The sequence below is a fragment of the Parasteatoda tepidariorum genome, chromosome 1, assembly GCF_043381705.1.
Source record: "Parasteatoda tepidariorum isolate YZ-2023 chromosome 1, CAS_Ptep_4.0, whole genome shotgun sequence".
In the NCBI taxonomy this organism is placed as follows: domain Eukaryota; kingdom Metazoa; phylum Arthropoda; class Arachnida; order Araneae; family Theridiidae; genus Parasteatoda; species Parasteatoda tepidariorum.
This window is the reverse complement of record NC_092204.1, coordinates 73,309,706-73,323,316: the sequence shown is the minus strand read 5'-3', so window position 1 is coordinate 73,323,316 and position 13,611 is coordinate 73,309,706. Positions and strand designations below refer to the sequence as shown.

At 27.8% G+C, this 13,611-nt stretch overlaps 1 protein-coding gene across 1 annotated transcript in view; it reads right to left on the bottom strand.

The window, feature by feature from the left end:
* The window catches only part of LOC107447965 (repetitive organellar protein), a gene marked incomplete in the record, with an annotated part of 42,570 nt that extends 38,180 nt beyond the window's left edge, over positions 1-4,390 (bottom strand). Inside the window, 2 exon segments of the mRNA XM_043049138.2 lie at positions 1,987-2,036; positions 4,204-4,390. Coding sequence (XP_042905072.1) covers positions 1,987-2,036; positions 4,204-4,251 — 98 coding nt within the window.
* Between the last annotated feature and the right edge of the window lie 9,221 nt (positions 4,391-13,611).

Genomic DNA, 13,611 nt, shown 5'->3' with positions numbered 1-13,611 from the left:
ATTCTTGACTTAGAGTTTGTTAGTAGTTACAAGTTTTGAAAGCTTATTTCTAATATTTAAGAAATGCCAAATTTTAAATTCTTCTTTTTAGTTCTTGAATTTATTAATAGTTTCAAGCTTTTTTGTTTGTTTGTTTATTTCTAACAATTAAGAAGTGCAAAATTTTGAATCCTTTGCAAATCAAGCTATAATGATAAAAGTAAGTATCACTATTTTCAATAAGTATATTACAATATTTCTATATGAATGTATATCCTTCTATAAGAATGCATGTATATAGTTGCAAAATCAATAGCAATCATTTACAACATTCATTTATAAAGGCAATTATGTGAAAATAATATATTGTCTGCTATATGCCATAAATTAAAGAAAACAGTAGATTTTTTTGACTGTATTTACCACTGTCATGTCAAAAACCCAACCCTGATTATTATGCACATTTAAAAAAAATGAAAATTTTATTTAGAATATTATTTAGAATTTTATTTAGAATGAAAATATAAAATGTGACTGATGTTACATAGAAAGGAGATGGAATAAAACACATGTTTATTTTGAAAATATTTTTCTTCTATTACTGATGCTGAATAAAATAAATAATAACTAGACAAAAAAGTTTGATTTAGATACAGCAGTTGATTTAGCATTTAAAGTAATATCTTGGAAAATGCTAACTCAATTTTTTTCAAAAAAAATTTTTTATAAAATTTTTACATACTTTTAAAAAGGCACTCAATAGGTTAAAAAAAAAAGAACTTTTTGTACCAGTTAAATAGGTATCTATTTATTGATATACACTAAACCGAAATTGAGCATCAGCAGAACAGTATCCAATGTAAGGGGGGAGGAAATGATAATTATCCTGAAGCTCAGGTCAGCTGAGGGTCCAGTTAAAATTCTTTACAAAAAACATCTGCAGAATATTTACTTCATATGCTAGAGTACTACACATTTAATCTTATTATGATTTAAATAAATAATAATATAAGTCAATATACATTAAATTTTCAGCAAAAGATATAAACTAATGAAATCATTTAAAATCATAAATTTTGTATGCTCGATAAAATTATTGAAACATGTTAATCAAAAAATGAAAACTACAAACTAAGATAAGTAAAAATCATCAAGCACAGAGTGTTTTTTTTTTAAACAATCAATAAACAATCAGTACTTTTTATGCTTTTAAATTATTCATTTCTGTAAATAATAAAGTGTTGTTTCATAGGTACCAAAAAATATCTACACAATAAAATAAATATAATACAGTACAGAACCCGCTATCCGGAAATCAGAAAACCGGAACGAAATTCAATAAATTTTCCCGCCATTTTATTAAAAAAATGTTTTCTTCCTCATAAGATTTTATGATTTCTCTTTCTTTTTTAAAAGATGTTTACCTTACCATCATTTTGGAAAATCAGAAAACCGGAACGAAATTCAATAAATTTTCCCGCCATTTTATTAAAAAAATGTTTTCTTCCTCATAAGATTTTATGATTTTTCTTTCTTTTTTAAAAGATGTTTACCTTACCATCATTTTGGAAATAATCATTATTGTATTACTTCACCGTTTTTTCTTCTTTTTAAGATTATTTCCAAATATTTATTTTTTTTAGTTGGGTTTAACAATAAAAAAGACGGCTTTTTGTGGTGATTCAGAAAACCGTAAAAATCAGTTATCCGGAATAGCGATGGCCCCGTTCGTTCTGGATAATCGGTTCCCTACTGTATAATAAAGCAAGCATTTTTTTGTTGGTTTTTTTTTCTTTACCATTAGACCAAAAATAGTTAACTGAATATCTCCTTCTAAAAAGATTATTTAGCACTTTTTTATGCTTAATATGATTTTTCATTTATTTTACAATTCATGATGATGAAATTCTTTAGTACATTTTAGAGCTTTTTATCGTTGTAACCGAATTTTTTGGCCACAAATGTCTTCAGAAACTTTAGTAAGGAAAAAACCAAAAAAATATTTACCTTCTTGTAGTACTCTTTATAACTATATGGGTTTCAGCATTAGCCTTTTCCTGTAAGGAAAACAATAATTATTAAAAAAATATATTTAAATGTGTACATTTTTAATTTCTAAATCAAATCTTTACTAACAACTACAACATTATGAAAATTGAATGGTTGAGTATTAAAGAAAGGAAGGTTGAGTATTTTGTTTTTAATAAAATAAATAAATTACATAATTTCCGAGCTGAAATCTGCTGTATTTTGTAAGATATTATTGATATTAAATAATTCTGGTGAGTTTGAAGTGAAAATATGTTTTAGTTGTTTGAAATTAAAATAAAAAGCTTGTAGTGCACCCTAGTATCGAAAACACCTTTCATAAGTCAGAATTATGTTTTTATGCAAGGGTAAAGTACACATACACTAGCGTAAAAAAGTCTTCGGTCAAATTCAATGCTATGGATGGTTGCTCGGAAATGTAATAAATAAGGTATAATTTTATTCCTAAACATTCTTAATATGCTTATCAGCCAGAAACCAAAGTGTTATCGCTTTGAAAGTCACTTTAAATAAAATGCAATTTTCATATCAGTCAGGTATTTGTTTTTCATGAAGCGATTTTCTTACATCTAAAAATTGGATGAAAATACAATTGAAAGATACAATTTTAACAAATAAGCATACGTTTTGCATATTTATTTACGGAAATGGTGATTTTAACTTTAATTTATTACTGACATTTATTTTTAAAGAATTAGTTTTTACTAAACTTGAATTATATAAAAAACGAAATATTCAAATGAACTGAGGGGAAAGATTTATATTTAATTCAAAGATTACATTTTCCATTAAATTGCAAAAAAAGTAAAATTCTGAAATCAAGTGTAATATATATGTTGGCTGGACTAAGTAAAACAGAAATCATCGCTACAAAAAAAAAACGTATAGAAAGGTTAAAATTCCTTTCATGCATTGACCAAAAACTTTTGCATGCTAGTGTATCTGTATTTGTGCTACATCCCTCATGAAGTGAAAAAATGAGAGAACACTTTAAAAGCTTATTAGCATAACCATGGTGAATAAAAATAAATTAAAGACTAGTTTATAGAATAGAGGATTTACAGATAAGCTATTTTGCTATCAAATCCTTGTGGCAACACAGCAATATTGTGGCAGAACGGTACAGAGTTTTTGCAGAAAGATTCCACCATTGGGAAAAATTATTTGGGGGTTTTCTTTCCTGCCATGTAGTGCTCTTATCTTTTTTTTTGACAGTTATTGCGACACATTTTCATATTTTAAAATAAAATAAAAAAATCCGGTGCTTTTTTTATACAATTTTGTTACACACAAAACTCAAATCACTTATTTGATTGTTTCTTTTAATGGAGCGATCATTTTTTCGCATATTTTTTTTTATTGCTAGTGCTACTAAATTCCACAAGGTTTTTTAAATTCCAATTATTTCTCGGATGTATTCCTCTGTCCTTCTACACATGAAATTTGAATTAATTTATGCCGATAATATTGTAAATTTATATAGTTCTTTGATTATATTTTCAGCAATTTACATGTAACCACTCTCGACCAAACATCAACATGTTTTTTTTTTCTTTAAATTTGCAAGTTTAAAATCTGCTAGGCACCGTGGTAATTGTAATTGTTGGATCACAATATGGAAATATCCCTCCTTCAAGGTGCCAAATAGTTTTAAAATTAGCATTTTTTTTTTAAGAAAACATGTTCTCCTGGGGATGGCTAGGAGTTATACATTTCGAAATGGTACCTTTCGGTTATGCAGTTTCTAGTTTTACGCAGGCCGCTGCTCAGAAAATGCCAAGACTTGGCGATTTTTCTGCTACAGATCTCGATAAGGAAATCTCCCTGAGAAAATATTTAACAATGAAAAGTTGAAAAAGCAATTCCAAAAGATTTTTTTGGACTGAGTCGTCTTTCAAAATCTGGTAAACAAAAAATTTTTGAAAGGCATATTTTCGTGATTTTACTTATTCATAGTTTTATTACTCATTCTTAGTTGACTATGGATTTACAGGCTTGTTGTAAGATTACAAATCATACAGAATATATGCTTTTCCAATAAAAATATGGTAGCTGACGATAGGATTTTACTAAATATACTAAAGCAATGATTGTTTAAAGAAACTGTTAATATAAAACAGTCCAGTAATGAAACTGTATTGATAATGAATGAAATTGAGATTCAGAATATTGTACCTGAGCAGAATCATCTACTACATTAACTTCCCCTATATTTTCTAACATATCTTTAAAAATTTCTCAATAATATACTGTAACATCACTATTGAAATAAAATAAATATTTTGACAAGATTGAATTAAAATTATTACGAAACATGAGTATTTGTTTTTGTTTTCACCTGTTTTTACTTTACAAACATAAGAAATCACGGATACAGTTAATAAATAGCACAAAAGGCTCAGGAATGATTAAAATAGTGATGTAGAAAATAAAAGGAGCATTCACACTACTAGAGAATTAACACGCAGAAACAATGTTATAAAACTACACATGTTGTTGTTGTTAATTTACGACGTCGCCCTAGGGCTGCACAATGGGCTATTGGCGATGATCTGGGAAACATCTCTGAGGATGAACCGAAGACATGCCATCACAATTTTGATCCTCTACAGAGAGGGTGGCATCCCCGCTTCGGTANAAAACAAAACCGAAAGTTTACTCAACTGTTCCTTGGCGCTAAAGTATCTCGCCAAGGAAGCCAACAAAGCTTTGCAGCTATTTCAGCTAAAAATAGAATATATATTGAAATATACTTAAACATTATAAGTTTAAAGTTTAAGAAACAATAAAAACTTATGTTAAATGCAAAAAAAGTGAGCAAAAACGAGCGTAATTGATTATTAAAGCAAATAAAACATGATTATCAGAGCATGACTGAGTATCGGAAAAATTTTAAAATCAATTTTAAAATAGAAAAAGTGAAAAAAAATGTCGCCCTTTCTTGTAAAAAGTTATCGGACAGTCCCTAGAAAACTTCTCCGTGCAGCAAAATGCTCAGGACTTTTGTACCATTCTTATTTCTGAATTAAAAAGACAGACAGTTAATTGCATCAGACGATCGCAATGCTAAACGAATGGACGGGAATCGAAGCGGTCTCAGTGAACGGCAAGTTTGGGCTACAGTCACGTGACTTTATCTTGTCCACGGGTCGGGGGTCATTCTACTCTCTCTACCCAGTATTTCAACTCTATGGTCCCAACGCAGACTGATCCAAGTGGTCACCCACCCGCACACTGACCGCAGTCAGTGACGCTTGACTTCGATGATCTACTGGGAACCGTGTCTTAACGATCAGTCCACTGCGCAGTGGACTGATCGTTAAGACACGGTCCCGCGTGGGACAAAGAACTATACATATGTGTAGTTTTTTTATATAAACGCCTCCACTCCCCACGCATTAATAACAGTACAGGTAAATACCTATAAATTTTATAAGATGCAAAAATATTTATGGGAAAACAATACCTTTATTACTTATATCAATTTTATGCTGATAACAACCAAACGAGTATGAAAATCAATGTGGGAAAACTGGATCCTACTATGTGATTTTTCAGCCAATTAAAATGTACCGACAACAATGGAAAATTGTGACATCATTAGATTTTTATATATAGTTAGATTATGAAATATGGTATTTTTTTAAGTTGCCTGGAAATTTATTCGTGATGGGATGTCTGCAAGTGACGTAGTGTGGGTATCTCCCTCCTGATTGGTTGCTGAAACGTGATATTTGTTTACATTAGCAACTGTTTTTTCCATTTTATTTCGAGTAAACCAGGCCCTATCTAGTATCGATTCTCTTAAGTGACACATTCTGAATTCTTTCACGAAGATTCATTCTCAAAGATTTCAATTCTTTCACAACATATTTACATAGAGATTTAACACAAAGACAGGCACGAAGCCATGTGGAACATAAGCAAACTAATTATGCTTCTAAGTTGCCAGGTACTCGGAACAAAAATCCACCGCACAATCCGTCACAATAAAATGCATCAACAAATAATGAATCTTAGTTTAGTAAAAAAAGTAGACGTGAAAGAATTATATTTCAACTTGGACTGGGCGATATTAGAAATTATATATCGTGATGCATCGTCAGTTTTGCATCGCGATATAGCGATGTATCGCGATATAGTATTTTTGAATTTCATTTACTTGTGAGGCACAGAAAGTCAGATTTCTATCAAAACTTCTTGCTCAGATTGATTTAAATCAATTTATAAATTTGAAGATATATATGTTTTGCTTAAGAAAGATATTAAATAAATTGACTACAATGTACAAATCTGACTTAAAATATTTATTGAAATGTTTGTTTAGAAATTCATAATACGCGTAAGACAAAGTGTTAAAAAAATTTTTAAAGCGTTTTTTACAAATTAATATTTTCTTGTACTATTGGCGATCGCAACNTCTTATATCGCTATATCGTTATCTTACATCCTTGCGTGTCTTATATCGCTATATCGTTTTGCGCTCGTTGTCTTTACTTGACGGCTTAAATCAGATTTCTGATGCATCGCCTTGAATGAAAGTCGCTGTATCGTCTTGCCGATATATGCGTTAAATCGATATGTTTCAATACATCGATTTATAGCCAAGTCCTAATTTCAACTAATTCGATGTGAAATACGGCTCTGTATTTAATTAATTTTGTTGTTAATTAACATTCTAACTTATGTAGAGAAACTTAGCTCAATTTTAATTCGCTATTTCGCTTATTAAGATCAGCTGGCGATGATGTCATAGGTCACATGCGTGAGTATGGGAGTTCTTCTTGAAGTGCAAGTACCCAATTTAGAAGAAAGATTCGAATAAACCATATTCAACGAATGTTGAGTTGTACACAAGCATGTTTCCGATAGAATGTGATTAAATATCTGATTTTTTTTAATTTTAGTTATTTCATAGAATAATTTATACAATTTCAATGCTATACGTACTTATGTATTGATTTGGAATAACATATTTATCAATATACATCTTAGAATTATCAAGCAAAATTACAACTTAAATGAAGATCAAAGTTTTACATAAGAAACCTTACCTTTTGAATAAAATATCAACGATAATTATATAAAATCGTGTATTGATCTTTCATGTTGCTGCAAAAATGATAGAGTTGCCGAATGCGTAGTTAATATTTTCAAATTTCTTAACATGTTATTATCGTCTTCAATGTCTTAATCTTAAAATAAATTTTTTAATTACTTGCCGCGGAGTATTATCTCACTCAACTATTTATCAACATTTTTATTATATTTTTTCATTTTTCAAAAGTTTATTCTTTACTCAGCCACGTAGATTATTTTTTTAATAATATACTAATAAATTTTTTTGTATTTTAATTTAGTTCTTCCTTTAAATTAAACTATCGTTTTTAAATTATTCTCAAGTTCTTAATGAAAGAAAGCTTAGAATTGTTGATAATTAAACTTGTTTGAAATATAAAAAAAAAATCTTCTGCTTTAAAAATACTCCATGCTATTTTCTTAGCATACTATTTTTTTTGCAAAATGAAGATAAATTATTGCCCGTTTTTTCATTGTTTCTTAATTATTCGTGTAATAAAAATTAAATGCTTTGTGCAACGTAAAAAATACAGCAGGCTGTGTTGTTTTTTATTAGAACAAAAAACTCTGGAATTACTATTTCGTTTTGACGTTCAAACTTATTCTCTCACTCTAACTTTAAGAAATTTATCCTTTTAGAAAATATAATGGTGGAAAAAGTTGCTTAAAATATTATTTATCATCATTAGTACGATTCACAAAATATTGTTTTACCAGAAAAATGATCAATATGCCTTATTTTGTTAAAAAGCGAACACTAAAAATATGAAATTGTAAGAAGATTCCAAAACCGTGCTGTTTTTAGAATCACCATATAAAAAAAAATTTTTCTTCTAAACTTATTTCTAAAATAAAAAATTTTAAGACATTTTTGAACTACAACTATATTTGGAGTTGTAATTTATATGTTCAGCAAATAGTTTCAGCATAATTTCTATCTTTCCAGAAATTATAAATATAAATTTTTCTTATAATTTGCCATAAGGGGAAACAAGGATGTTAAGATTTCATTGTTCAATTAAACCGTGTCAATAATTTCATTAACCCCAGAATTGAAATCTGTTGCCGAAGAACATTTTTTTTTGTTGCTTGAAACAGTTAAGAGACAAATAAACTACCATTTATTTAAACTTTATTTTGATGAAATCGGCAGGAAGGGTTAGGATGAGTGAGAAAAAGTCCCGTGCATTAAATGTGCAGTACTAATGTGCATTAAAACATTTTACTTCAGTAGATGCAAGCAGAAAATAAATACAAATTTTGGATCGATAAATAAAAAATTCTTTTATTAAAAATTGAACGGAAACGTTAATTTGTTTAAAATAATTGGCCTTGTAACTATTTAATTTTGACCCCAGGGGAGAATGATCATTCCACTGTCTTAATGTATTTTTGAAATTTTAATTGTAGACTGAATTGTTTAACATCCTTTTAAAAAAAGTTTTCTTTTTCAGAGCAGTAAGAAAAAAATAGTAATAAAATAAAANCCCAGTGGAGAATGATCATTCCACTGTCTTAATCTATTTTTGAAATTTTAATTGTAGACTGAATTGTTTAACATCCTTTTAAAAAAAGTTTTCTTTTTCAGAGCAGTAGGAAAAAAATAAAATAAAATAAAATAAAATAAAATAAAATAAAATAAAATAAAATAAAATTAAATAAAATAAAATTGTTTGGCATTGATTTTGTTGTGACGAATTATATATTATTATTTTTTCAATCTAAGAGCCACACCCAATACCTAACGTATATCTTATTTTAATATCGCGTTAAGTATTTTAATTTAAAAATAAATTACCCTAAAAACCGAAGCGGAAAGATTAAAACTTCATAACTTCAAAAAGAGCCCAGAGAAAGGTAATAGTTGAAGCAAATGTCTAGTGCGCTCAAAAATAGGCACCCCCCATTCTCAAGACTTGCCAGACGTGAAAAAGGAAAAAAAGTGATTTGAAACGAAAATATGTAAATACCAACGAAAAATGAAAAATAAAAGTGAAAAACAAGAACTAAAAAAACTTTGGTAGACGGGAGTGAAACCGAGAATAAATAACTGGCCAATACAAACTTGGTAACATAGGACAAACCAGACATGCTTTAAAATTTAGAGTTAAAGAACTTGGGTGACGAATCTGATATAAAAAAAGCGATAAATCATCTATTGCCCAAACATTCTTTAAATCTTGGGGATAAATTCACTTTCAATAATGCCATTTTTTTTACCACCCCTTTGTCATAAGCTCATCTTGATGCCCGAGAATTTTGTTTTACTCATAATGAAAGCAAATTTCCTTGTTAATGACATTAGTTCCTCACCATCTCTCCATAAAATGTGGAAATAGATTTTGCCCAGATTTGCCTCTCTCGTAATTTGCGGATTTTCTAATTTTTTTTATCATTATTTAATTTTTCATCTCCAATTTTATTCTTGGGTACTGTGGTTTCTCCAGTCTTATTTTTTCATTTTATTTTTCATTTTTAATTGGCAACTTCATATTTTCTGCTTCAAATCAATTTTACTTTCTTGATTCAGATCTGGTTACAATATGCGTTTATTTCAGAGCTCTCGAAACACGTCAATTTTTATTACGATCTTCATATTTTTTAAAGCCAATGAAGATTTTACAATCAAGTATAACGAATTACATTTGGGTTTTGATCATTATTTTGATCTGAATCTTATGCTCGTAAAAGTAAACATCTGTACTTTATTTTTAATAGGGTTCATGCAGTCCTTAAAACATTAAAGAAACTGTGGCATTGATATCATAATTATGAAGTAATCTTTAAGTATAAAATTAAAATGTCAAAACTTAAGATTTTGTTACCAGGTATTTGGCGTTATTGGAATTGATCAATAAATCATGTGCTGAAAATAAACTTAAATACATTTATAATCGTAGCTTTCTGCCACGGCTACAGTTTTTTAAGGACCTTATGAGCTATGTATAAAAGGAGTCTAACGTATCATATATATATAATATATGCATGTATGTACAAATTCATGGTGAGAATAGTAAATGAAGTAAATTAATTATCTTTATCCAAAATAAACCATGTAAGTCACATATTTGACTAAATGTAGCAATTTTTTAAAAATAATTGACCATATAATGTTCTCAAACATACATATATCAATGTTCTTAAAATGCCAATTAACATTCTCTAACTTTTTTAACTATAGGAAAAATAAATATCATGATATATATCAGGGGTGGCCAAGCTTTTTAATAGTCGAGCCATTTCTCAAAATTTGAAATTTGTCTCCAGCCGCAATTAAATACGCACTTAAAAGATAGGCAAAAAAGGCATGATTTTTTTTACAGATATTATATTTATTGAAAACATATAAATAAAAGTACAAAATATGAGTATCGTATTTAAATATATTAAAAATTAAGAACATTTATTTTACTTCTCTTGATAATTCTTTGGTGAAGAATGGGTGACAGCACTTGTCAGTAATCCTTTGAGATGCTGGTTAGTTAATACTGATCGGTGTTTGGATTTCACAAATTTTACAGTTGAGTAAAATGATTCACATAAGTACGTTGTTATTCTGAATATTGAAATAATTCGACAAGCAGCTTATATTTTAATTGTAGAGCTTGATCTTCTTGCATCTCTATTAATTCTAATTCTCCAGATGATTTTTGGGTCATAATTATATTGGAAATGGAAAACTCACCTTGAATTATGTTAATTTCAAATGGATTCAGAAAAAAATCAAGAGACGATTTAAAATATTTCAAGTCTTGAAATCTATTCTACATCTTTTTTCTATACTCGTTGAGTTTTTCTTGTTTAATACTGAAACAATTTTTTTTTAATTCGAGTAAAATGACACAAGGTTTTATTTTTAATGTCCTTTTGAAAAAGTTGTAATTTAGTTTGAAAACTAAATATACACTGTGAGAGGTCAGATATTATTTTATCTTTCCCCTGCAATTGTAAATTCAGTGTTCGCAAATGTTCCATATGACATCAGTTAAAAACATTAAGTCCTTATTAACATTAAGTATGCGGTTGTCGGACCAAACAAATCTACAAAACAATTTAATAAGTTGTAGCTAGATAACCATCTAACAATGGAAAAGAAATTAATGTCATTTGGTTCTTTTTTGGTTCAAATCTTGACGAATACAGAATAGAAATGGAATATTTTAATCAAAAACTCTCATTAAAACAATGAGAGTTTTTGATTAAAATATTCCATTTCTATTCTGTATTCGTCAAGATTTGCAGACCATAAAATTATTTTTTATTCAGCTTGTGGTATAGGGAAAAATTATGTCCCCACCTTAGCTGTGAAATAATTTATTTATTAAATGGTTTACTAATTATTTTATTTGTTGATTAGAATAATTAAGTATAAAATCCTTAAATCGTATGTAATGGTGGAAAAATTTAATGCATTTCATGTTATGAAAATATTATAAAACATTTTATTTTTTTTTTAAAATAATTGATTTTTTTAAACAAATGAATTAATTACATTTTTTACTTTATTCTACAAAGGTTGGGGCTTTATACCTTACTTTTTCAAATTTGACAAATAAATGCATTTTAAAAGATTTTAATAATTTTATATTTAATATCCGGCCCTATTCTCTGAATTAACTTCCACATTATTCGTTTTTAGAAAAAGGAATAAATGAAATTGTTAAAAGTTTTATTGAAATGTGTACATAAAATTATTTCTCTTTGGTTATGGCAAATCTAGACCTAGATGTTAGTAACTTAATTTTATTACAGATCTTCATTGAGTCAAAATAAAATGATTTTTCTTTAATATTACTAAATGATTAGAATTTAATTCATTAACCTATTTGGAGTTACATTAAATATTTCATGCTCTTTTATATTAAAATTTGAATTACTTTAATGCATAAACCAACAAACAAAAATTTATTTTATAAACAATTGTGGTTAAGGTTGTTAATCATATACTGCTAATGATGCTTAAGTTCGACATTTTTATATATACTGACAAGCAAAGAACAGCTCTGCTTAATTATATAGACAAACAAGTTCATAACTCATTCTTATAAATACAAACACTACAATTACCAGATTTATTAAATTTTTATTTGCATGATGTGTATAAGCATATTCAAAACCTTCAGTTTTTCTTTATCACATTAGTATAATTAATAATTTGAATTATTAATTACACTAATGTGATAATTAATAAGTTAAAACAAAGTTTTTTTGCAACACTTTTTGATAGTTTCAATTGTTGGCATAGAAAATTTTAATAAAAAAACATTTAATCCACAAAAAATTTATTTTTTCATCTCTGATTTTTTCTGTATTCATCTGATTTGTATGCTTAGAATTATATTTTGTAATAATTTCTAAGCCTATAAATGTTTACACATGGTAATAAATGTTTATGTTTCTCATAATTCTAATTAAGAACGGATAAATGTTTCTTAATTAGAATTATATTTTTTAATAAACACTTCAAGATTTTTGTTCTATACTTATGATAATGCATGATTCATATTAAACAGAGTAAAAAAAATAGACTTTATTATTAACAGTTTAGAAAGCACAAATCAAATTATTCATGCTGCATTATAAGCAAGCACTTAATTTAATAGAAAAATATTTGTCAAGTTGCAGTTAAATTGATGATTTTCATTGCACGAAATACTTTCCTAAACATTAATTCTTAAGTTTTCGCCACTTTAATTACTGCCTATGGCTGGTCATGTGCTTTTGTAAAGAATAAACCAAACATACTTATTTAATTAGAATAAAATAAAAATATATTTCTTTTTTATAAATATAGGGTTTTATTTCCATTGTAAGAGATATTGTAAATTATATTTTAAAGATAACATTATCAATAATTAGGGATGTAACGAACATTCGGAAAAATCGAAAAGTGCACCAGACTCATATTTTTTTTAAGTAAATCTCAGAAGTAAGCCTTCACTAGAATAAATACCTTTCTGTGGTACACTGCTGAAGCAAGTAGGGTTCAACGGTCAATCTCTACCAAATAAGCTTTATTTAGTAAATTTTAGAATGACCATTGAAGGTTAACCAGAAGAATTTTATATCTTGATGGTAAATTCCGGAGTAATAGAACCAAAATTAACAGTCACTGCCATGCGTAACAATTACTTGAGCATCTGCTACCTACCTTTACAGTGCTACCTTGGCTATATTGAGCAAAATAAACGCGTTGAAACATTTAAATTTAAATAACACAAATATGTTCGTTAACAGTTCAAAAAAATCATCGAATTCCGCACCTTGTTTATAAATTTCACACCGATTCCACTTCAGTTTAATCCATATGATAGCGAATTTTCCTGTTAATCGTATCATTCTTACCAATATTCCACATGGAAATGTATTTTGTCCTGATTTGCCTCTTCCAGCTATCTCTGTTTTAGTTACCCATTTTTTGCCATAAAATTCTATTATTATTTTTTTTTTTTTGGTAAACCTTTATTACTTATATAATATGTTTTATTATCATCATTAACTTAT